This window comes from Morchella sextelata (assembly GCF_020137385.1).
Source record: "Morchella sextelata strain SCLS chromosome Unknown scls_18, whole genome shotgun sequence".
NCBI lineage: Eukaryota > Fungi > Ascomycota > Pezizomycetes > Pezizales > Morchellaceae > Morchella > Morchella sextelata.
Window position 1 is genome coordinate 1,062,053 of NW_025408633.1, and position 25,396 is coordinate 1,087,448.

The following is a 25,396-nucleotide window of genomic DNA, read 5'->3' on the forward strand; positions in this document are numbered from 1 at the left end:
GAACGTAAAGGAAATCCATATTACTAATCCTAACCTCGTTGTCAAGTACTCAGGCTTTTTCTTTGTAACAGAGCTATTTCAAATGTCTGATGTGGGAGTATACACAGGGCCAGTTACATGCTGAGAGATTATTGTTAAAAGATAGTTGTATAGTGATATGCAATTACCGACAGTGTGGTTAGCTACCAGCTGTTAGAGTAACAACATTCTGGGTACTAGAACAGGGATTTATTCATGGGAGCAATGACTGATGAGTTAATGCCTCGCCAGTGACTAGAACGCCGGCCAGAGTGAAGCTCTGATTGCCCGGTGATTCTCTGTATCCTCTGAGCATTGCAGGTCTGCTGATAGTATCAAAGACTATGACTGGGAAGTCTACAATAAGCAGAAGCTCTACAGTAATAATTAAGCTTATACCTGAGTGATATCTCATTTATGTAGGCTCTGATTATGTGTCAACCAAGGCTGGTGGTATTGCGATAGTGTAAGGGAGCCATTCAACTCTCTGGTATATGAGTACAAACAGGGCCCTGTTACATGCTGAGTGTAACGGGGGTCCTTTCTAAGAGAAATAGAATCGGATAGAATAGAGACGGCCGTGCAAGATAGACAATCAGGTTGCAGATTATTCAAAGATACTATCGCTAGAACTCAATAATCTTTAAGGGCTCTGCTACCGATAAGAACTTGGTTTTTTCTTTTTGATGAAGACTGGCGAGAACAGGACTGAAGGGCGAGAATGAACCTGCGTACTTATACTCCAAAGGCCTCTAATTTCTGCTCCTAACTCCTTTACTAAGTTCCGGTGGGCCTTCCCTCAGTACCGGAAACAATACCACCGCTACCCCGCTTTTCTCTAAGCGTCAGCAGGTGTTTCCAATACCCAAGGCAACCACCCTTAGTCAAAGCCTTTGTAACACCTGCAGCCTTGGTTGCCACACAACCGAGGACCTGCATGAATGAGCTGCCGCTCAGGTGTAAGCTTAATCATTGCTGTAGAGCTTTCGCTTATTGTAGACTTCCCTAGCATAGTCCCTGCCCTTCGGCGGACTTACAATGCTCAGAGGATACAGTGGATCACCGGACAATCAGAGCTTCACTCCGGCCGGTCTTCTAGATACTGGCGAGGCATAGACTCGTCAGTCATTGCTCCCAAGAATAGATCCCCTTCCTAGCGCCCGGAATGTAGTTACTCTAACAGCTGGTAGCTAACCACACTGCCGGTACTTGCATATCACCGTGCAACTGGCTTCTAACAATAACTCTCAGCATGTAACCGGGCCCTGTGTGTACTCATACACCAGACAGTTGAAATGGCTCCGTTACAAATATTGACCTTGAACAATTAGTAAATAGTGTTTTCCCCACTGAAATTGTAAATTACCGGTTTCAAAGCGATCATGAAATCTTGAATATTGATGGCAGGTAATATCTGACTGGAAATTTAGTTGCTATACAATCTTTTATATCTATACACAATATATTATCTATATTCAACTCTGTTGTCTTGTTGTTGGATGTAATTTTTGTCCACTTCGCCCTTTGTCAATGACGGAGCGCTCGGTTGCCTCAACCACCTTAACCCTATGCAATCCTTTTTGGCTTGAAAACAGAAGAAGGGATAGCATCAGGAGAAATTCCTCTTTTAACAAATAGTCTTTTTGTTCGGCTTTTTGGGCCTATCTGGGGGCGGCAAGTTAGCCGAAAGTACAGATATGTCTGGGCTATCATCTCTAAAAACTGGCTTTAAAGGGGTGCTCTCTCAGTGGGTGTGTTACTTCAGAGAGGGACTCCTAGAACCGAGTGATACCTTGTGGGGTGATAAGTCAATTGTTTTTTTGTTTAATTTATACTCGCATGCAGCCCGTAGGCTATGGCGGCAAGTTAATTGGTTGACCGGTTAATTAGGTCAATAAGTACATGCAGTCGGAAGGCCATGGTACTGCGATGTGACAAGTCAAGAATTTTTCTGAGTTGCTAAAAACCACAGAAACTGGCAGAACATCTTCAGATAATGGTATACAGTAGTCTATATTTTCATTTCGGAGTCTCAAAGCTTTATATTTCATGGTAGTTGAGTTGAAGTACTTATAGGTAGTAGTAATTCCAATCCAATCAACGGCACACATTAACCTTTATATATCAAAATATATAGATAACATCAAGAGCTCTAGATGGATCTTGAGTTTGAGAAGTCTTATATAGATAACACAATATGATAGCGGGTATGTAAAATATGGTCATTTTTGGCCAATTAATAGTCTACAGGATATCAGGTGTAGTTACAGATCCTCAAAAGCACAATAAGATCTTGGTTGTTGTCTTCCTTTCCTTAAAAGTGGAGAAGGTACTTTGAAAATACATCGTTCAATGGCGGTTCATTGCATAATGGTGGGGTGATACCACGGGTTGATGTCGAAAAGTTACGAGACCGGTGTGATAAAGGTCAATATTTTAGTAGAAATAGAGTTTATACCCCGCCTACTGCTCCCACCGCACGGGGGCCAGTCTAGTACCCCGAATGCCCCGAATGTCAGAGACAGTGGGGTCGCCTGTGAAATTGTACAAAGTTGTCTATCTAAGTTTAGTTCGCTATGAATGATGATTATTCAGCGAGCCAGATTCATTTTTGCGAGCCTAGGAGCTTTGTCCGGTATCTATGTCATAATCTCTGGTATACTAGTATATCACTCCTTGGCATATATTTCTTATATAAGACCTCTCTATTGAACTTTAGGCAACCAAACGATGAACCTGGGGGAAAGAGGGGAAGGGGGGCCATAAGGCCCCCATTAACTGGCTACTTAAAAGGTCAGAATTCTATTCGCATAAGAAATATATTCATATATAGGCAGTGTAATAACTCTCACAAGGTGGTTCCATGTATAGTATTGTGGTCGAAGAAAAGCAGAAACATTCGGGGCCAGCCCAGCCTGCTGGCATCCAGTGTCGAAGACAGAGGGGGTCGCGGGTGGAATGGTACAAAGTTACCTATCTAAGTTTAGTTTGCTATGAAATCAAAGATTATCCAGGCAAATCCACCACAGCCTGGGAGCATCTCCCGGCGTAGTCTCTGGCGGTCATTCCTTGGCACATATAAATCTCGAAGTCAATCCCTTTTATAGGTCAACTTAGAGAGGGGAGCGAAGGAGATCCCGGATGTCATTGGTAAGGAGAAAGGGGTACCGAAGGCACCCCAATATCGAGCACCCCAATATCGAGCACCCCATGATTGTTGAATATATCTATGATCCATAATCATAATCCAAGTAGTCGCGAGGCAGACTTCATGATCAAAGAAGAGCAGAAACATTCGGGGCCCAGCCAGCCTGTTGGCAACCAGTAATTATTCGGCAACACATCATTTCTTATAACGATAAAATACTAAATAAATGCCATAGCGAGAAAGACTTTTTGAATCTCCCTATCCGGAACCACCACTGTCAAAAAATATGCCGGGAATACCAGACACAATTCAGCGACTTGCTCTACACCTTGCGAGTTGGAAGCTTGCAGGTCGCAAGTCGAAGAATCCAGGGTTATAAGGCCGGAGCTGGAGGGTCGGAGTCATTAGCTAGAGGTTCAATAAAGCATTCTAGCTTTGAATCGGTTCCCTACCGGTCACTGGCGTAAAGCTGCAGCTGTGGCACTCAGAAAATCTTGCCCGCTGTGGCATTCAAATCCTACATCGATAGAGTACATATAAAAAAGATCCGTGACATCGTGGTCTTTTACCATTCTTATCAATACGGGTTTGGAGGCGTTTAGACCATGTTTGCAGCTCACAGAATACTAATGGGAAGTCGTCCACTATTACAAAATCCCTTGGTATAGCGTCAAGCTAATTCAATAAGTAGCCTACGACGGGATTATATTTTATCTGCTGAAGCACCTCGGTAAAAAAAAAAAGAGAGAAAGAAATTAAAGAGAAAAAAAACTTTTTGAATTTTGCTCTACCCGAAACACTTCATTCTATCGCAAACCTTTATCCAAAGCGCGAAATTACACCTAGCTCCACCGAGTTCATCGAATTACACCCTCCTCCCTCAAATGCCCTCATTACGACTATCGTTATTATCAATCATCTAGCTTCTGGTAGTCATCCCCTGTTCTTCTACTGCACTCGTTCTCGACATCTTTAACCGTAGGCAAGCTCCGTAATGATGGGAGTTGAATCCCTGCTATAAGCACAAATGCTATTACTGCAGTGAAAACACTCCACAGGAAGCACAATCGAAGTGATGAGTCGTATGAGCTAATGACTAAATCCTCTAGAGGTTAATATCTTTCGACCCAGCATTTCTTCAAAGTTCATTGCTAAATCACAAACTAACCTTGGTTTTGGGTCTCCTTTGGTAAATCGAAAATAGCGGTGACACTTTTTCTAACCTTCTCAATCACTTCCCTTTTCCCTTCCCCTGTGATTCTTCTTTCCAAAAAATAAAGGAGGAAGTTTTGGACTATTAAACTGCTGCTTGCCACACCAATAACGCTTCCCAAACAACGCCATAAAATCAAAGTACTGGTTGCCACTGCTTGATCGTTTTGGGACGAGGTCGCAAGAACACTCATCAAGGCCGACGGGAAAACGAACCCTACACCCAGGTTGGTCGGGACAAGAAAGAGAAAGTAGACCCACCCAGGAAAGAATCGGTCCATGCAACATAAAGAGATTGCTCCAACGATTACTAGAATGGAACCTATGAAAAGAATAGGCTTCAAGCGGCCTGTTTGGGTGATTATTATTCCTGTCGCAACCGCCGATGTGGTTCCTGCCAGACTAGGAACAAGAAGACGTGTGCCTGCTGCCGTAGCAGATTCCAGGAGGACTGTCTGAAAATATAGCGGCAGATTGAAGAATACCTGAAGGAGCGAAGAAATTAGATAGTTGTTCGAGTGAGATTCTATGAAGATCTTACTGTGTTGATAGTAACGGCAGCAAAGAAATTGTTGAAAATAAGATTTCCGCGTGGTTTACCCCAAACAAGCTCAAGAGGCATTACTGGCGACTTCGCTACTTTCTCCGCTCTTAATAGTAGGTTTCCGAGGACGAAACTCATGATTAAGGATACAATGACAATAGGGTGAGTCCAAGGAAAGATGTTGCCTCCGAGACTCATGCCCAAAATCAAACAACCAACACTCGTTGTCTGCATGGTTTTGTCAATTGGTATTATTTAAGCAATCAGAAAGTTAATCTTACCAAGTAAAGCGAACCAGCAAAATCGAATTCAGTAAATCTTTCCCATGTACCCATTTCGATGGTATTACCCAGTTCTTCTGGACTTGGAATTGTCCACATACATACAACCATACAGAATATACCAAATGGCACTTGAATCTATGTGATTTTGTCATCACCTAATTAGCAATTTCTGGCCGCCAAGGTCGTTTTGTAGCAAAAAAAAAAAAAAGAAACCTACCCCGAATTCCCATCGCCAGCCTATTGAATCTGCTAAGAATCCCCCGACCGCTGCTCCTAATCTGTTCCAATTGTAAGTTTTACATACCTCTTCGAGTAAACTTTGGATCTGCTTACGCTGAGCCCGTTCCATATGCGAGATTATTAATGCTCTGGTAGTTTCCTCTGATTTCAATTGGTAAGATATCACTTAAGACAATAGCGCCTATGGAGCTTAATTAGCTGTATTCATTATGCTGTTATGTTATGTTCCTTCTGACCCCCACTAACCCATTGTCAACATCCCCCCGGCACCAATACCGCATACTGCTCTAGCAGCAATAAAGCTTCCCATACTTCCAGCTAGTGCACACCATGCGGTAGCGACTGTGAACACAAAGCACGAAAATACGAATGGGATTTTTCTTCCAATAGTATCAGATATCCGGCCATATAGTGGCTGGAATGATGTCGACGTTAGCATGAAGGATGTCGATAGCCAGGAGGCAGCATTCGAAGAATTAAACGCAGATGTTATTGATGTATGTGTTGAGGCCATTATTGTCGAGTCGGCGGCCGCCACCTAGTGTGATACAGCTAGTATTAAAATTTCGATATAGTTCACCACGGGCTTGGAGATCACGTACAAAATTGGCAATAAGAATCCCTACATAAATATTAGTGGTTTAACCAGGTTTAGAAGAAAATAGGTGGAGTTTACGAACCTGTAAAGATAATCCAAAACTTTCGTTTTGATATTCCACCATGAAAAGCAGTTCCATTTAACGTTGATACGTCATCCTCCTTTAGATTCAGTCCATCCTCTGAATCTAAATTAATGCCCAGAACCGGGAGAGACCGAGACTCTACTCCTAATGCACCAACACTAACGACTTTGCTTATTATTGGGAACAAAACATCAGTATCTTCTTGAGAATCTTCCTCTGAAACAGCTGTGTATGTGTTCGCCGGAACTAACAGCAGAGGTGTACGCTCAGTCATCGTGGTATTTTCGATGTCAAGAGTTGCTGCGTGGGATGTATCACAGCTTGACATGGTTATATGGATATAGCCTTTGAGTATCTCAGTTGCTTCTTCCTCTTCGCCTACAAGTCAGTTTAAATGTACGATTGAATGGTTCTAATACAAAAATTGGGATTACAGGAGAAGTGCGGCTGTATATACCATATTTCCACGCACATGCAATTTGGAGGGCTAGAGTGTGTGGGTCGGATGGAAGTAGAATCAGGAGTGTCCCGAAAAATCTCAGGATGGAGGTGGCTGCAGCTCGCCAAAGAAGACACCTCTACTAATGGCTGCGGGGTACTAGTGGGCTTGCTTCCTAGCTCATATTCCTCAAGTAATATATGCGCAGTGGGGCGTGCAGGATCTTGTATGTAGATACTCTCGCTCGGAATCCCAGCCACTTCCGGCCCATCATGTATGAATTGTGAATCACTTCTCTGTATTGACAAATTTTATAATTTATCCCCCGAAACTTCCTACACATATATTCCTTCTGTAGTTTACGAAGACAAGCCTCTAAGTACCAATCGGGATTTACTTTGCGTTCTATTTACATCGGAAACCGTAGAGTACACAGCTATATATACATGTATATATCAGTCAGACCTTTGTGATTGATAACTTGATGATAAACCATTTTTTTTTTTTGATACGTACTTAACCCTAAAGTACATTACCAAATCAAGTATGTTCGGATGTGGAATTGCCGAATCCTCCTTGGAAAACTTCAAATCTCTAGTAATTTAGTGTTCTCCATGCTCTTACATCGAAGGTAGAGGTTGCTCGAGGGGCGCTGGTATGTAGAGTACATGTAGTCCATCAGAATAGAGATGCATCTAGGCCTACTAGAGTAGGTTGCATGCGGAGTTAAGTACATGTATGTACATACATGTACGTGCATGTAGAGTATTACGCATTGTATCTTCAAGCTGGACACTCCTGGCGTTAAACTTTATGTAAGGTAAAAGGGTTTTATATTTACATTTAGGTAGTAGAGCATAATAAGGTGGATTTTTACAAGCCAAGTGAGATGATAGAAGTTTATTCGGTCGCAGCTTTCGTTTTCTTCCCATATCTTTGTCATATCTCGAAAAGATTTCATATCTAGATAAAAGACCTAGAATTCGAATCGATATCATGATCGTGTATGTACCTATCTTTGGAGAACATTGCGCGTGTGACTTGCAATTCCGGCTGTTATTATACCTCAAGTAAAGATCTACATGTACTACATGTAACTACCACATTACTTCGGGGTAGGACATGACAAGAAGGTGGGAAAGCGAGGTTTTGAGGTGCACGGTGGGTTGCAGCCGCATACACTCACATTGTAACACAAATGCAGAAGCAGTTAACCCGAGGTACCAACGGCATTCGGAATGTTAGCAAATACACTTTGGATCTTAAAAAAGAAGGGGTGTTTACATTCTTTGGAAGCATCAACAGGTTCTCTCAGCTCACAGATTTTGCTCTACTAGACTGCATGTACTGATGTATTCGAATTTTTCTCAGATCTGTGTAGAGGAAATGGGCCCATCCCATGACAGCGAGAAACCCATAAGCCCAGTGCATTTAGGAAATCTTACCTTTATTATTTTCAGCCTGCCGGTGCCGCAGATCAACATCATGAGGACACTTTTGGCTTATTGCTTAGTGATCAGTTCTCATAGCATATTTCTGAGATAAGACCATTGCATGCCCTCTTACCCCTCACCCCCCACCGCACAAAGTATTTCCGCACTGAAATCCTACAGATTTCCCTACACAGGACCACCGTGTAACTTTTACCCATCTTTATGCATCCATGTGGCTCACCTCGACAGATTTTTCCCAATTGTGAGATAAGAACCAAACTCCCGGATTCAAATGTAACTTCTCCTGCCAGATTCCCGTGTCGAGTCTAGATCGGATACAAGTGCTGGAGTAGAGTATATAGCTATAACCGCATGGACTTAGGAGAGAAACCGTAGCGTAAATCACTGCATTGATATTATATCTGATCATGTAGAACTTCAGATCTCCTGTCACTCGAGGTCTCGGCGGGGACCAATCAGACTCACCTTGAAATAAGGCATGGATGTGAAGTTAGACCATGGTTGTGCTCCCCACCTCCGGGGAAACCCTGCTGCATCGGCACATCGGCAACATCCGACCTTCTTAGGCAGGTTAAAGATCTCATCCCCTATATCATAAAACATCACTCGGAGACAAATCTACAGTAGGTAGGCCATCACGAGATATTGAATCTCCCACCTAAAGTACGTAGCTAGCACTGCAACATACATGTATGTATATATAATCTACCAATATAACCACATATATTATTAATCGATTCTCTCAATAAACTATTTCATGATTCAACAAAGGACATATGCACCGCCATCACGAGAAGTTTAGAATACATTGCGCGATCCGACGCGCTATATGTGATTACTACTCTAGAATATCATGGCTCCTATGACGTTTCCGAGAAATACCTATCGAGAATATTGGTCTTTGCGTACATATACATGTATTTCTAGAGTACCTATTTATTTATTGATCATGAGGGCCACGTTGCGACCCGAAATCCATGTGCGTGTTCACGCACGGTCCTTGGCCAGCGCCTGGGCATATCTATTCTACTCTACTCTATCAACATTGAACGAGAATTGCCACTTTGGGGAACTACAATCGAGGGAAGCAGATACGATTTTGAGCATGCCAGCTAGTGAGGAGGTTATCCTATGTACATGTACATGTATCTATCGTTCAGTAAGGTTGCTGTATCCGTGAGGGCAGGCGAAATTTGATATGCTTTTTCATAGCTTCAAAGCACATGAGCCGAACTATTCAATTCAGTTAGTATTGTTGAGAAAACCGTATGTAAATACTCACATTTAATTCAGCCGTCGATGTGTTGTGATCTACAATAAATAAGAATTCTATCGTATTGCTTTAGTAAAATTCATTGCATTCATAAACCGATATAGGTCACTTGCTCGTGCGTACTCTATGGTGCTCCGTTGTGGGATCCGTGACCAGAGTAGAGTAAGAACACCAGTACTGATCTGATAGGACTCATAGGCCCTGTTCGGTTGCAGCGATTGTTATGGATTTGAGGAATGAAAACCTCCTGTTACCCTCCAAAACCAGATGGTTTTTCATGGAATAAGCAAGTGCCACCTGCAAAGCCACCACAACAAAAAAATTTAAAATTTTAATTTTTGGGCGGCTATACTTTCCTATCACTAGATGTCATAGTAAATAAAAATTGAAATTGGAGTGACGATGATGGTGTTATGAAATTGATTATATTGAGGGCAAGAAGCGATGGAGGTGAAAGAGGAAAAAAGTCGGCCCAACCCATGGAACAGCATTAATTCCAGGGAACAATGGAGCTGACAACCTGCAGATTACTAATTAGCGCTAACCCCTTTGTGGAGAGTATCCTTTGCGGCTCTGCCAATGCGTAAATCCCACAAACCTCAAACTAAACTTTCGCGTTCTAGAATCGGAGCACACTTGTCCTAGTTGCTAGGCTCAAGGAAACACCGAGCTCAGCAAACATACGTTCGACTTTCCATCTCATAACTAGCTGAATTGCTCAACAACACGGGGTAGAAGAAAGCGACACCAGCATACAGCAGGGGGGGGGGGAAGAAGGTAACTGTCTCCCTCACGAAATATATCACCGTTATCGTGCTTCTGATTTCCTCGGAGCTTCCTAGAACTATATCGCCCCAGAAAAAGAGGAATATCTTCCTTCCTTTCTCCTTTCACGATTCACGAAGTCACGATCGTGAAGATGGATGATCCACCTGCATTGATCTTGTCACTAGACTGGTCGGATGGAACAACAACCTGGCAAGATGGTGTAAACGGCCCGACGGAGGAGATGCTTGACGTGACGCCAGATGAGAAGGGCAACCAGGACTACCTACGGCCAATCGAACCATACAGTAAGAAGGAAATCAGCTGGTTATGTAAGATGGCAGGGTGGCTCGTAGAGTCCAAGGACCCAGAGATGTACAAACAGTACAAGAATAAGAAGATATGCCTCATGAGTCTCCCCGAGAATTACAGGTTATATGAGCATGTCAAACAACCAGGCCCTGTAAGATTACCAATGAATAGTATCCCCTGTACTCGACTTTTCTGACTGACCTCTAAAGGGTACTGAAGGTAAAGCTCGAATCGATACTTACCTCTATGGCCATCCCAAAGGGCCTAGGAAGCGCTATAGATCTGCCGCGGACTTTCAGCCACATTTTGTCTGGTTGGCAACAGATCCGAGTAAGAATCCGGAAAACTGTAAATGCCGGGTCTGTAGCGGTCGAGCTGCCCCCGACACGCCAGAGGCCCCAAGTTCACCGACTCCACCGAGGAGTACCGCCGTTGCTGTTATAAAGGAAAAGCCTGCAGCAACGGCTCATAATGTTCCAGCTACAAGGTCGAAGCTCGCATCAGCCTCGACTACTACGACGAGGAAAAACACAACTACGCCAGCTGTTGCTACTCGACGCTCGCTATCGACAGCGGCTAACTCTCGCTCTTCTACTCCAATTGCAGCACCTGCAGCACCTGCACCCACTGCACCCACTGCACCTACTGCGCCTACTGCGCCCACTGCACCTACCGCACCCACAACATCCACCGCGCCTGCAGCGCCTATACTTCCCACGCCGCCGCCTTTTCCTTTTTACTTTCTGGAACAATTGCCTACTACTCCGGAAAGGATTTCTTATGCTCTGGGTGGTCCATATATTTTTCGACCTGGGGAGCTTGTTTGGTGTCAATGCACTGAAGCTTGGTCTCTTGGTATAATTGTATCAGGACCCGAAGCCGGGCCTTTACAAGTAACAAATAACTCTCAGCCACAGCAAAGCTATACTGTTCAGGTATTGAAATCCCCGCTTGATGCTGCAATGTCAACACCTTATCCCGGAATTACTGTGGCCAGTCTTAGACCCTGGTTGGCGTGGAGTACACCCGACTTGAATAACATACCCCTACGGAATATCCAGTCATATGACGATGTGGTGTGGGAGCAATTCCACGGTGTCCGAGGCCTCGAAGTTGATGCGAGCATTATGAAATCCAGGGACATTGATTCTTCTTTCAATCTAGTTGACAGGATTGAGTATGGCGGTTGCAGCTACTACGCCGGAGTATTTTATGGGGCCGAAAAACTCTACATCGGTGACGTTGTACGGTTGAAAAGGTTGAATCCGTCCGCTCCTGCGTCTGGATTGGAGATTATGGTGATTGCAAGTATCCAAGACGTGCGGTTACAGCCTTCGGCGAGTAATACGAGGAGTAAATCTACAGATGTCACTGTAATTGGTGACGTATACACGCTTCTTTCATACCGCGCCGGCGAAGCACCATCGCCACTGCTCCCGGATTGGTTGCCACAGAGATTAATTAGGGAGACTACTCTTCGGAATCGGGTCACGTCTATGCCCACCTCCCCTCAACCTATTCTCTCGACTTGGAAGTTGGTTCACGCAGCCCATACCATAAAACTTGAAGACATCAAGGGGAGGTGGTATGAATCCTCGCTGTTGATACCGTTCCTCAAGGGCAGAGAACACTTCCAGCAAACCTTACAGGGCGGTACCTGGGACGAGGTTGCAACCCAGATGAATGAGATGGGAAATGCTGGGGCGGCTTCAAGCCGTGGATGGTGTAGAACCGGCAAGAGAAACGATGTCTTGACTACTTCGGTTCCCGCCAGTTTCTCACTAGAAAGGGGCGGTATCGAGCATGGTATGGAGGGACTGGCGCTTCAACAGCAATCTAATCAAATGCTGCAGAATACACAGAGGGAGATGGTAGATCTTACTGGGGATGATGAAGATGCAGAGGCTATTCAGCAACAACATCATGAAGGAGAATACGGACTCGACGGAGGAGTAGATCTCGAGCCTGATGAAGCATTTATGCGTCAAATGGCTGAGGATGTTGCCAGTTTCCTGAAAGATCCTGGCGATTCGTTCTATGGAAGCTTATAACAGAATTCTTTTTCCCTTATGCCTTTTTTTTTATATCTTTTCCCTTCCCTTTTCTTTTCTTTTCTCGCTGGTGTGATGCTAGATTTAAGCAGGCTAAATGAGGTTGGATAACGGATTGCATTTGTATTATAGTTATGGAGTAGCTACATGTATGCAGGAGGGAGCGAGAGTTGAGACTTGAGTGGGATAAATTTAAGATGATATTTCCTTCTTCCTTCTACCCTGTATCGCTTGGGCTGATTATCGTATTCCTGCTTTCTATAAAATCACACCAATTCTATCTTTAATCGGTCTTTGGACAGTTAAGCTTCGTGACGTCAGCTGCTGCCAAGGCCGAGTGACACATTATGAATAGGTACTTCCTTCTCTACATTCGTTACACGAGAGTTTGGGCCAGTAGAAATCAAAGGGCCTGAGGATCTTCCAGCTTGACGAACAGGAGTAGGCACTAAAGTACATACAGTTGTAGCAACTCGCATTCGTCACGTGGAGGTTAAGGGCTGTAGGGGTGCTGCACAGCAAGGATAAGCTTCCATCATCGATCGATGACGTTCTTTCCGCACTCAGCACACCCTGGAGAAAGCACCAGCACCACAACCCCACCAGCATCAACCTCAAGAAGGCCCTTAAACACTGCAACAACAACACAACTGGCACAGTACAGTATCGCCTACTAAATCAAACCCACAATGTTCGGAGCTATCTGCGCCGGCCGCGCAGGTACACCTCCCCATCCTCTCCTCCTCATCCTCATCTCCACCAGTTGAACTAACAAGTCCCAGTCCAAACCAACATCCAGGCCGTTTCCGACACGCAATTTATTTTCCATCTCCCCTCACCCTCCACAATCAACCACCTTGTCGTTTTCCTGCTTCCGGAGGCTGCCGCGCTCTTACCTCCAACCCACGGCGCGACAGTCCACATCCAATTCCCCAACAGGCCCTTCCAGCTCCTCGGCGCGATCTCGCTCTCGAAGCCGAGCGCCATCTTCCGGCTTCGATCTACGGCGGGCGCAGCTCAAAGCACCGAGGGTGCAGATGGTATGATGGACGGCGCCGCGGCGCTTGCCGTCGACGAGGGCGAGGCGATACTGGGAATCTCAGTGGAGCCTCTAGAGAGCGTGCAGGCGCAGGTAGCAGCGCTCGAGGGCGCACTGGTGGTGAAGAGCTCTATGGGCCCGCCGCCGACGACGGTACTCGCCAGGAGAATCATTAAAGATGCGTTCAATTTCTTGTCGAGCTTTGCGACAGGAAGCCCGAGCGGGGATGTAGTCCCGCTCAAGAGCTTCCAGGACTGGTGGGTCAAGTTTGAAAAGAAGATTGAGTATGATCCTACATTCCTTGAGAGGGACGATGAGTAGATTGCACAAGGGTAGACGGATAGAGGTGTTCGGAGTTGCTTAATGGTTAGTTCATTACATGGTATTTTGTTTCCACCCACTTAGTGGGAGTATCTCCTATTAACCGTATATAATTAGAGAAAGTGTGAGAGTCTTTGGCTATACTGTGAGTACACTTCTGATCTTCCTGTTCAAAAGTTTTGGTAAATCTTCGGTTTGAAATTAAGACGCCACAGGTAGCTATACTGAGCTCTACATAAATTTATTCTTTACACTTTAATCAAAACCAAGTCATGAATTTTATACATCCCAAGTTGAAGAGAAGAGGAAAAACACCAATCAAGAACACTAACCGGTTAAAGTGATAAAAAGGCAAAATCCCCACCGACGAGAGGGAAAGTGCTGGAAATAATAAAGGAAGCTCCTATCTCCAAAGAAAGAGAGAACAAGACTAATGACCCAAAAACTTGCCTGATACAAACGAAACGTGTATAAAACAAAAGAAAAAAGGAGGGAAAAAAGGAGGAAAAAACCAAGTGGATAATCTAATTACGCGGCGGCAAGGGGCTTCTGGTCCTCGGTACTCCACTTCTACTCGGCGAGACGTTCCTGCTCCTGCTGGAAACTTGTAGCCTCTCTCTACTCCCTACCCTCGACCCCATACCCGATCTTATAGCATTCACACCAGCACTTCCCAACGGGGGATCATACATTCCGCTTTTGCCCTTCCAGCCAATCTCCTCCTCGTCAGATGAGGATGAAACACTTCCCAGTTCAAACTCCGCCCCGCTGGCATCATGCCCTTCTTCCATCACTCGCTCATATATAACCCCACCGTTGGGTCCAAGGATTTTTCGCTTGCTGTTCTTGCCTGAAACGATAATGCTACGCCAGATCTTCCCCCTGCGCTCTCGACCTAAGAGGAGAAATCCTGCTATGCAGAAGATAAGCAGGAATAGTACAATTCCAGGAATTCGGCGTGGGACTTTATCGCCTTCATTCCAAAGATTGTCGTGCCAGTGAGACGAATCACCCTCGCTATCCATGCTGTTATTTGTATTACCGCTATTGCCTGCCTGACCCGGCTGCGGGAGATGGTATGGTGAGTTTTCCGCCTCCGAAGAGGCAAACTCAAAGTCACTAGGCAGACCGTTGACACTGGGGGCAGTATTGCTTCCAAAACCGACTGCCATTACAGTGTTGTCCTTGGGAGGAACCTTGCTAGAAGCATAAAGAATCATCTTACCCAATGTCCACGAGACCTCCACATCTCCAATTTTATCAACGGCTTGGAATGGGTTGATGAAGCCTTTGTCTTTAGCGGCATCGATGACCTCTTCTGTTATATTATGCCTTGAGCTGCCAGTTGGTTCTAGCCCGACTCGCGGGATTCCAATGCCATTGTGCAGGACGTTAATGAGCCATGACGCTTTGAAGCAAACTGCCGCGGCGGTTTCTTCATCTACCTTTTTACCCCATTTATGTTCCTCTATGAGGTCTTCAATGTGAGGCCAATCCTGGCTGCAGAATTCCTTGACTCGGGCTTGGTACGTTGAGAGGTCGTAAGACTTCGTTTTAAAGTCACTTTCAAAGATTTCGTGAGTGGTGTGCCAATATTCTGATACGCCCACGAAGTGATTGATGTCAAAATCGATTGCGGGGGCATGTTTGCTTGTGAGTAGACATGAAACCTCTGAACATGGTCCATCCTTTGCGAGCAGAGGATAGGTTTGAGAGAGACATTCCTCGAATTTGCCGGTTCCCACCAGGTGCTCCTCCTCTAAAGCCTTCATGTCTTGGGGGTCGATCTCCTTCCCATCTAATGTGAGCTTTAATCCGACAGGTAAACAGGGATCCGGTAACTCTGTGACGCCATTCCCACCGCTTGCCAGTAAAAGACTATCCACATATCGTATCCGAGCTTGGTTGACTCCGAACCCAAGCCATGTTGTAACAAAAACTCCAAACTCCATAGGTGTTCCATCTAATGTCCTCATCCTTAGTAATGTCAGATCTTCCGCATGCTTCGCCGCTTCCGTCGCATTTGGTGCAAACGCAATCTGCGCGCTAGCACCCCCCATATCCAAAAATCCGTAGGTATGATGTCCTTTTCCATGTGCATGCTTTGCAGGGTCGTCAAATCCGCCCAGTAGATAGTTTGCGGCAATCCACCCGTACAAGCCTTCGGTCTCACCGGAAATAACCTGTATATGCACACCGCAGTCGGGTAGTAGAAATTCTGTGTTGCGCCGCGCATACGTGCAGATTTCATCTAGCAACCTCCGACGTTGCATGTCAGGAAGCAACCGCATTCCCGCGGTTGCTAACAAAAAGAGTGGTGTTTCCGCTATTGAATCCTTTGGGATGTGCTCTAATGCATGCCCAAAAAGTTTTGCGAGATGATCAGGACCAACATCTTCAGGGTGATCGCCAAATGTCGAGATACCTGTGATAGAATCGGATTAGGATTTCGTTTGCCAACTATATTGCAGCGATGATTCGAGGGAATACCGGGATGTATCTTTTTTGCCCATTTTTTACTTGTTGTGATCTCAGGGAGACCTGAGAGCTGATCTTTAGTTGCCTTTTTACGGGCCTTCTCGGGGTCGTCCCAGCGGTAGATATGAATGCGAGTACCGCTCGACCCAGCGTCCAGGATAGCTCCGTCTTTAGGTTAGTGTTAGTCAAAGCTTATCTCCAGAGTAACGAGTTGTTATCGGCAGGAAAGAGGGTGCGATAGCGAGGAGTGGTGGGTTGGGTGAAAAACTAACATTTTTCAGCTGGCATCGTGGATACTGTGGCTTTTTCCGCTCTTTACACAAACAAAACGAGGGTGTGGGTTAGAAGAAAAGAAAGAAGGAAAGTTAGATAGAATGATGGATTCAGATTTGTAGAAGAATCACTGATTAGTATAGAAAGAACTGTGAGAATTAAAGATTGATTGAGGAGAAGAACGTCAGGGCCCTCAAGCTAAAACGAGTGGGCTGTGAAGAGACTGATGTGAAGAGTACAGACTTCAGTAGCTAAAACGAGTGGGCTGTGAAGAGACTGATGTGAAGAGTACAGACTTCAGTAGCTACATGTAGCCAGGACCCTTATCATGCCAGCCATTGAAACGTTCCGCTATCGAACCTCGAAAGTCCTAAAACACGAAGTAGTCTTGGCATGGACGCATGCATACGAAGCATTACACGCAAACATTCCCCGCTCATCTATTTGTAGCAGTTACCCCTTTTTGATCGTCTCCTGGCAGCCACTCTGTGTTTTCAAGGTATCACATATGCCAATTTGCCACAAAAATCTCTTATCTACCAAGATAAAATTCTGGATTGTACCGTCGGTTGCGGGAGCTCCCGTAAGCTCTACTCTACTTTATGAATGTACTGATAACACAAGCATGAGTGTATAATAATAATAAGAAAACAATCCATCGTCTCTCACCATGCTTTTCATTGTACCCCCTCTAACAATATGCCCGCGGGGAAAAAAAAAATCAAGTTCTGGGTTCGCGCGAAAAAAACAGACAAAAAACAGCCGAGAATCCGGCGATCGGTCTACAACCAGAACCTTGTAAAAGCTCAACCCCGCGGCTTGAAATACAAAAAAAGAAAGAATGAAAAACCTACACCCGTAATCCAACACCCCCGCCTGCTCAAGCACCTTCTCAATTACACACTTCTACAACTTATCCGCTTTGTTCAACATCATTAACTTCGCACTCTTCCTTTTCTCAACGGCCTCCAAGAATGATCCATAACTCCACGTCAAATCGTGCGCGCCCCTCTGGAATCCAGTTCTTCCGTCGAACTGCTCACTCAGCCTTCCGTCTGCTGTGGCATGCCACCGAATAACATTCAGGAAACTATCGGCATAGGTGAACATTGAGCGAAGATACTTGTGGAAACTCAAGTCGTCTACCGTGACGATCCCGACTTCAGCCTTGCCATTGGGATGCATTCTATTAAAGAATGGGAGGTTTATAGGGGTGATTTCGAAGCTTTCTTGCTTGACAAAATGTTCAATAGTGGTATAGAGAATTTCTGAGACACTTGATGTGCAAAGGAACCTGCAATTTTTATTTATTTTTTAGTATTGGAATGAGCTGGTTGGTAACGGAAACCAAATGAATGATGCTTACCATGGGTGTCCTCCAGAGAAACCGACGCCATCGTATATATCCTCAGGATACCTTCCAATCCCAACGCCTCTCAACCTCTCTTCCTCTTTATAATATGGTGGTACCTGACGGTTGATCGAATGCCGTTTCTCCATATCGTTAATCAACATCTGCATACTAACCAGCACTTCATCGCTCCACGCCGGGAAAAGATCGCTCTGGCCACCATGAATTGTGCCTAACATCAAACTGCAATCCAACCCTGTCCTCTGTGGGGTGTTGAGATATGCAAGAAGATGCCCCTTTTCCTTACTCCAGAACTGGTCTTTCAGGAAACCCTTCAGCGTAGATTGCTGGCGATCATACCAGGCCGCGCCTTGGTGATCATTAAGTAGTCTCGCCAGATCACGCCCTTCTACGAGAGCTTTATGTTGAACTAGTGCGGTGAAGAAATGAAGGTCCATGGTTTCTTCCCATAAATCGAAGCCTTGTTCGTTCCATGTGCGCGCAATATACTCGAGATCGGCCTTGATTATGGAGAAGTTAGGCTTCGTTGGATCATACAATTTCGTCAACCATTCCCCAGTTACAAGCTCCGGCTCCGACTCGTTGAGAGTCTTGATATAACTGGTCAGAGTAAGAATTCTGAGTGCCGGACCATCCCTCTGCGGGCGCGACCATGGCCTATCGAGGTGGTGTTAGCTATTTTCGGAAAGGGTGGGGAAAGAAGAAAAAAGAGAAAGAGAAAGAGGAAGTGAAGGTGAAAGTGAAAGCGAAAGTGAAAGTGAAAGTGAAAGAGAAAGAAAGAGAAAGAGGAAGAGAAAGAATAAACACCACTATTCCAAAGAGAGTTAATACTAACTGGGTGAATGGCTCGCCGTTAACCATAAATTTAGGCTCCCCTAGACCGCCAGAACTGTACCCACCACTCGGATTAGCCGTACTTTGGATGTTTTCTTGAATCTCCAAGTATCGCTCCACCGTATCCCTGAGATCCTGGAAATCTGTTTTTGCATACGCATTCACGACTCCCTTCATCGTGATAGCCGCATCACGAACCCACTGGTAAAAGTAGTCCGGATAGGATTTGGACGGAGAAGCGATGACCGTACCCGGCGCTGCGCCTTCCGTATTCTTACCGTAAGGCGCAACATTATCGAGAAGATACTCCCATGCGAATTCAGATTCTTCTGTGATCCATTTGTCGAGGTTGTCATTAGGGGGGACTAGAGATGTATGCTCGGAAATCTTTGAGAATCTCTTGGACTCAGATCCAAGGGGAGTTTGATAGGGGACCGACGGTACGGCATACGCAGACACACTGTTGGCCCCCAAGAGGGAGGCGGCGAAAAGATATTCGATAAGAACCATGGTGGTTTAATTGTTTGGCAAGCCGTGGATGGGAATATCGAATCACAAACAAGCTCGACCAGACAGGGGCAACAAGACCAGCGAGGAAGAGAAGAAATGGAGAGAGAGCGAACGGTTTGAGGAAGAAAACCCTGGGAAGACTGCTTAAATATACCACGACTTTGAGAATTCTATGGAAGGAAATAACTAAATGGGTAGCGTGACCTCAAAGCTTAGTGTGGAGTACGTCGCGCGCCGTGCGGGGCCGAATAGGAAGAAAGGGATCACCAGAACAGAACAATAGAATGGAACTATACAGGATACAGCCAACGGGATGTGTCTCAGGGAGCGGAAGAATCCAAGCGGACGTGTCAACTTACACTAAAATCGATGATTCTCACCTCCGGGCCCGGATTTACGCAAAGGTAAAATCACAAGCAAAAGGAAGGAGAACAGGCATGAATGCCTACGTCAAGTGTCAAATGCGGGGCAATAGCCGGCAACCCCTGGTGCATCTGCCCTCGTGACCCGGTTTTCGGTCTTCATCACGGGGATGAAAAGCCCTGGAAAAAGGTTGTACACGACGGCCATGTGTGGGCTGCAGATCAATAGCTGAGGACTTTGAGATCCACGTATGAGGGAAATCAAATTAGACGGGATATATTATACTCGAGTAGGCAAGATAAAATCTGCTGCGGATCTGTTATTAGTTGTGAGTCTCTGTTGTTTGAGAAAGGGCGGGAGAAAGAAAGACAAGAGTGTTCAGACTTACCTGCTGATTGGGATCTATCTGCGGCTCTTGCGGTAGAGTGCTGCAAATACCAGTCAGGTACATTTCTAGACGGTTGGGTTGCCACATGGTGACCTCACCACAGCAATGGGATAAATGGCCCCTTACCCCTCATAAGTAGAGTTGAGCCGATAGGAAGTGAGTATGTAGATTGATAACACAAAAGTAAGGGCGCAACTTTCGAAATTATCCATGTTTTTCCATGTTTCATTTCAACTTTCACACGAATACATCTCAGAAAATACTCCTAAATAAATGCCCTTACTGTGCCCTCAACCTACGCTCAGACAAGAAATGCGCTTCATGATATTTGAAAAACCGACGGTAGAAAAAAAAAAGGATTCAACAACGAAGGGAAGAGTACATCGAAAAGCAGGATGAGCGCCCATTAAGAGTCATGCTGTGCTAGGTATAACTACTACTGCCCGAAAAACAAAAATAATTGGCAGAGAGAGAGCGTGAATTTATTCCCAGGTCTTAGAAATGTTGAAGCTCCAGCTAAACTCCAAATGGGTGTTATGGTCGTCATCCATGAACTTACTCAGGGCCTCGTAGTGTCCGCGGTAAAGCATACCTGACGGGGCTTCCTCAGGAGCAACTAGAATAAGGTTGGGTCAATATTTATACGATTGTAAACCAAAGGAGAATTATATTTGTGTTCTTACAAATCTTCTCATAGAACGGGTTCTCTGCAGTATTTGGCCCGTAGCTCCCCTGCGCATTAATCAGCTCACCAGCTCATCGAACACCGAGTCCATAACCATTCTCTTCCTATTTCGGGAACTCACCATCATTTCGTCTGACTTGTCGACTTTGATGCCCTTCCTCTTGACAAGCTGGAGGTATCTCAGGCCAGAGATAACTTCGTGCTGAACTCTGAACTTGACTCTCATCTTGTATTCACTCCCTTCCTTGATGGTGAAAGGCTTCTCCTTTAGAGTCTCAACGGCACCAGGAGCACTGAGGTCGATAACAACATCCGGACGTCCAGTAATCAGAAGCGAGAGCTGAAGAATAACAACCTGTGATATCGTTCATCAGTCTTGACGGATGTGGTGAAATAAGGTTTTGATGATCTACCTTGCGCATATCACCGGGTTCACCGATGGAACCAGCAGAGGAGGCTCCGATACCCAGGGACTGTTTCCAGCGGGCAAGAGATTCATCTTCAGCATCTTTATGATTGTAGAAAGTTGATTAGTTTGAAGCTCTCCTAGTAGAACCTTACATCAACCATGAGAGATGAAAAGCACTACATCAAAAGTAGTGACAATATGAAGAAACAGCTAACCTAGCTTGTTGTACTCATCGACAGATTTCTTCTCTCCAACTTTGTACCTATAACACAAACCGACTCGTCAGCTTCGTTGGTCAGAGTCTGGGGGACAAACCCCGCCCAGTCATGCGGGGAGAAACAATGGGAATACTAAAATTCAACCGGATAGAACTTACCCTTCGGTGGTGGTGGGTACCAATTCATCATCAGCATGAGAAGCCATTGTAATAACTTGTTTGAAGGATTTGATGTTCACAAGACTCGAATGTTGTGTGGGTTGCTAGTGAGGATGGAGGGGAGAAGGAGAGAGAGAACACCTGAGTCGTTGGCGGGGTATGAAGTTCTAGATTGTGCTGTTCAGGGGGGCCAAGGGTGTGGTCAGCTTTCGGAGACGGTCCACAATTTATACAATACACGCGATTTGTTCTGCAAATAGCAGGTGGCGGCAGATACATGATCGCTTGGTACATGTAGTTAATAATGAACATGATATACACTGGCACTGGAGCCGTTATATTTCCTTCACTCCTCTCACTTTCATCTTAGGAATTGCATGCAGCGAATGTCCCTTCTTTCCCCCTTTGTCACCTCAATCATCTGTTCGGCCCTGACAGCCTCTCTGGGGTTTTGGACATGTATTTACGCCTAAATTGTGGCTAGAGCAAGAGTAAAATGATCCAATTGCGGGAACTTCCCCCACGAGGGTTGATTGTGAATTTGACCACATGGTGGACGGTTGAAGGAGTGCTAGAGATACCCTTTCCAATCGCTTACTTCTAGCATGTGGAGAATTGTACCTATCACCTATCAGCGCGTGTTGTTGGATACATGTTACTAGTACACGAAGAGAAGTCATAGTCATGCATGTATGCAGCCTTTGGAACTTGTTCAGGCTAACGTTTTATTCTCTACTCAGTACTCGAGAGATTGATGTTAGAGGCTTTTAGCTGCACAATTTGGACAGAAACTCGGGCAGTTTAAACAGAAACTCATGCACGTTACAACCAATAGGAGGTGCAGGAGTTTCTGTCCAAATTGTGTAGCTAAAACCCTCTAATAATTGAGTTGTAAAATATCATGGTATTGGAGAGTTTCTATCCAACCTTCGAGGGGTAGTAAGAAAGCCCTAACCCAATACTATCTACAATGCAAAGTAGTATTCATACTGAGATGCTGTGTGGGCACAGTACATATGAGTATTATACTCTACTAATGGATCCAACCCCCCTGGCATACATACCCACTTGCATCATCCAGCGTTTCCCTGCCAGTTGTTCTGCATTTGGTCACAATTATTCTACCGAACCACCGTTATCGATTCCAATCTCCACTGCTACTTATCCTCTACGCGGGTAGTATTACTTAGTACAGATTATATCCAAACAGAGAGTGCGGGGAAAAGGGAACGTTATTGACTATCTCTCGTGTTTCCTGGTATTCTTCTCCTACAAGTTCTCGTCACAATTCATCTCTTCCTCATCAATCTCAATCTTCTTCCTCAACCTTCCTAGCTCCTCTTAAAATTGTTGGTTTTGCTAAAAAAAAAGCTGCCACTTGTTGTTACCCTAGCGACCGAACACGCTTCACTCCTGCAACCTAACCCCGACCAACTTCCTTTTCCCGCTAAACTTCTATTACTCCACTTATTGAGCCTTACTCACTTACTTACCCTCCCACACGACTCCCCTCTCTCATTTCACCCTTCTCACACACATACTTCTTCAAAACCACCATAGACCATATTTCTTCTTTACAATTCCAGTCAGCTATGCCTGCCGTCTCAGTAAAGATCATGAAGCGCTCTTTGCCTTCTCGACATAACCCCATGCTCGAGGGTTCTAATATCCCTCCATGTACCTCCCCCCAAACTTCCCCTTTGCGCCCCGGCGCGCTCCCGTCATCGCGTCACCACAACGATCAATCATCCACTGCTGCTGACCCCCCATCCACAGACAACGAACTCGTCGAGATGCGTCGCCTCGGCCAAACAAATTTGGGAACCAAATCTCCCAACGACGCGAACCTTTTTAGCTATGTGCACCTACGCGCGCCGCTCCCGCAACCCCTGGATGGCTCCGAGATCTTCGGAAACTCCGCACCAGAATCCTATTTTTTGATGCGAAGGAGCCAAGATGGATTTGTGAGCTCTACTGGAATGTCAGTTTTTTTCTCTTCTGAATTTAATTTCTGCAATTTTCTCCGTCTATTTCTTGGCCATTTAGGCCGTTTTCCGGTTCTGGTCAATCAAGTGCTGCCGCGGAAGTCTGGTGAAAGAGCTGGCGAATAAAACGTTGTCATTCACTGGAGCTTATATTATTGGAAGCTGACAGGCTTGTTCGGTGTGCATTAGGTTCAAGGCCTCATTCCCTTGGGCAAAGAAAAAGGAGGAGGACCTTGAGAGACAGTACGTAAGGGAACACTTTGCGCAGACCTCGAACGAGGAAACTGCTGGAAACCTTTGGGTCCACCCTACTGACGGTAATTGATCATAACTGTACTTGACAATGTGTTTGTTGCTAATTGCCCCAATAGCTTTGACACTGGCCGACGAGTATGTTAAAATGGTCACATCATGATTGTTCGTCACTGACACTCCACTCATTAGCTATGGTATGCGAGTATGGATCGAAGCTTTGCTTGACAATGAAGCAGTTGTGCCCTCTGATCACCGTAAGCGCAACATTACTCCTCCACCACCATATTTCAAACCCGCCGAATCCGATGCTGGATCAGTTGCTTCCAGCACTGCGCCAGCTACCCGCAGACGATCGACCCGGTCTGCTTCTCCTAGCAAACGTCTAGGCACCAGCACACCACGGAAGACAAGATCTTCCAAGGCGGCCGCTGCCAAGGACAGTCCTCTAAAGAAGTCAGTTGCACCGATCACTGAAACCGACGAGGAATCAGTCACTCTCACAACTACCGAGACCACAACTGTCACAACCACTGAGACCGTTCCCGCCCTCACAAACGGCACCAAGACCAACAGTGCCTTGACAACTCCTGCGAAGAGTGACCTGAAAAACGAGCCAAAAAGTGAAACGAAAAGTGAGGCGAAGATCGAGGCGAAGATCGAGGCGAAAAGCGAGGCTAAAAGCGAACCGAAAATTCGCGTTGAGGTCGACGAAGAGGTTGAGACGAAAGGCGATGTCGAAGTTCACACAACCCACGTTAAACTCGAGTTGCCAGCAACCGAAGACGGCGAAATTTCATTGCCTGATAATTCTAACGACGTGAAAGACGTGAAAAACATGATTGCCAAAGCACAGGAAATGGTTGACGAGGCACGCAAACTTGATACCCCTGCTGCTCCAAAGACTCCAGGGACTAAGCGTAAAGCCGAGGAGATCGCTACCGTTGGGGATAAAGATGAGGATGATGTTGAGGACGATGATGACCTGAAGCATAGTTCCAAGAAGTCCAGGTTGGCCATAGAGGAGGAATTGAAGAGGGAAAAGGTCAAGATCAAGGCTCTGATTGGATTAACAGCCGTACTAGCGATTGGGTAAGTTTATATGAATAGTACTCCAGCCGAATGAGCTCAGGTTTTCTAATACTTCGAAATAGTGCCCTCTTTCCTTATGTCCTATAAACGGACCCTAGTTGTACTCGTCCAACCGCACCCAAAATATCAACAGTCTTTATTTTTTGGCGAGTAGGTGAAGGGATTTACCAAGTTTTGAGTAGTACGATAATCGCCGGGAATGTTTGGTTTTGGTAGAATGGTTGGGGAGGCAGGTAGTGGTAAGAGTGTCCTTGTTTCTACAAAATTGTCACGGCCTCATGTTTGGTTCTATACTTGTTTTTTATCTCATTTGCGGGTTTACTGTTGATTTTTCGGTTCATCTAAGTCTACATTCTTACGTTCATGCGTTTTTGCTTCTATGAATTCCATCTACCCCACCACTGATACTGAAAAAATTCCGGATCAATTTCTCTTGCCAAGCCACGATTGAGAAAGCGTGACGAGGCAAGAGGTAAGGAATCTACATCAAGTACATCAGTAAGGCCTATAGAGAGAGGTCAGGTCCCTAGGGGTCCTTTTTGTGAACCGAATCTTATTCATTTATTTTCTCAATTCTTTTTTTTATTTTTGGGGTG

General features: G+C 45.4%; 7 protein-coding genes across 7 annotated transcripts; 3 read left to right on the forward strand and 4 right to left on the reverse strand.

The window, feature by feature from the left end:
- Window positions 1–5,535: 5,535 nt before the first annotated feature.
- On the reverse strand, window positions 5,536–6,457 carry H6S33_004797 (uncharacterized protein; the record flags this gene model as incomplete). Its single annotated transcript, XM_044836156.1, has 4 exons — window positions 5,536–5,627; window positions 5,693–5,984; window positions 6,049–6,068; window positions 6,127–6,457. 4 exons carry the CDS (start codon window positions 6,455–6,457, stop codon window positions 5,536–5,538), a joined length of 735 nt encoding a protein of 244 aa, XP_044690770.1.
- A 3,757-nt stretch (window positions 6,458–10,214) lies between these two features.
- Window positions 10,215–12,423, forward strand: H6S33_004798 (uncharacterized protein; the record flags this gene model as incomplete). Its single annotated transcript, XM_044836157.1, has 2 exons — window positions 10,215–10,523; window positions 10,582–12,423. The coding sequence occupies 2 exons, from the start codon at window positions 10,215–10,217 to the stop codon at window positions 12,421–12,423; spliced, it is 2,151 nt and encodes a 716-aa protein (XP_044690771.1).
- Window positions 12,424–13,112: 689 nt separating this feature from the next.
- Window positions 13,113–13,783, forward strand: H6S33_004799 (uncharacterized protein; the record flags this gene model as incomplete). Its single annotated transcript, XM_044836158.1, has 2 exons — window positions 13,113–13,143; window positions 13,206–13,783. The coding sequence occupies 2 exons, from the start codon at window positions 13,113–13,115 to the stop codon at window positions 13,781–13,783; spliced, it is 609 nt and encodes a 202-aa protein (XP_044690772.1).
- A 524-nt stretch (window positions 13,784–14,307) lies between these two features.
- Window positions 14,308–16,549, reverse strand: H6S33_004800 (uncharacterized protein; the record flags this gene model as incomplete). The annotated part of the gene is made up of 3 exons (XM_044836159.1): window positions 14,308–16,208; window positions 16,274–16,429; window positions 16,534–16,549. 3 exons carry the CDS (start codon window positions 16,547–16,549, stop codon window positions 14,308–14,310), a joined length of 2,073 nt encoding a protein of 690 aa, XP_044690773.1.
- Window positions 16,550–17,440: 891 nt separating this feature from the next.
- Window positions 17,441–19,250, reverse strand: H6S33_004801 (uncharacterized protein; the record flags this gene model as incomplete). Its single annotated transcript, XM_044836160.1, has 3 exons — window positions 17,441–17,828; window positions 17,901–18,563; window positions 18,742–19,250. The coding sequence occupies 3 exons, from the start codon at window positions 19,248–19,250 to the stop codon at window positions 17,441–17,443; spliced, it is 1,560 nt and encodes a 519-aa protein (XP_044690774.1).
- Window positions 19,251–20,483: 1,233 nt separating this feature from the next.
- On the reverse strand, window positions 20,484–21,518 carry H6S33_004802 (uncharacterized protein; the record flags this gene model as incomplete). Its single annotated transcript, XM_044836161.1, has 6 exons — window positions 20,484–20,617; window positions 20,685–20,733; window positions 20,808–21,041; window positions 21,100–21,194; window positions 21,311–21,357; window positions 21,472–21,518. The coding sequence occupies 6 exons, from the start codon at window positions 21,516–21,518 to the stop codon at window positions 20,484–20,486; spliced, it is 606 nt and encodes a 201-aa protein (XP_044690775.1).
- Window positions 21,519–23,063: 1,545 nt separating this feature from the next.
- H6S33_004803 (uncharacterized protein) lies at window positions 23,064–24,887 on the forward strand (the record flags this gene model as incomplete). The annotated part of the gene is made up of 6 exons (XM_044836162.1): window positions 23,064–23,148; window positions 23,248–23,452; window positions 23,646–23,773; window positions 23,828–23,846; window positions 23,901–24,800; window positions 24,863–24,887. 6 exons carry the CDS (start codon window positions 23,064–23,066, stop codon window positions 24,885–24,887), a joined length of 1,362 nt encoding a protein of 453 aa, XP_044690776.1.
- Between the last annotated feature and the right edge of the window lie 509 nt (window positions 24,888–25,396).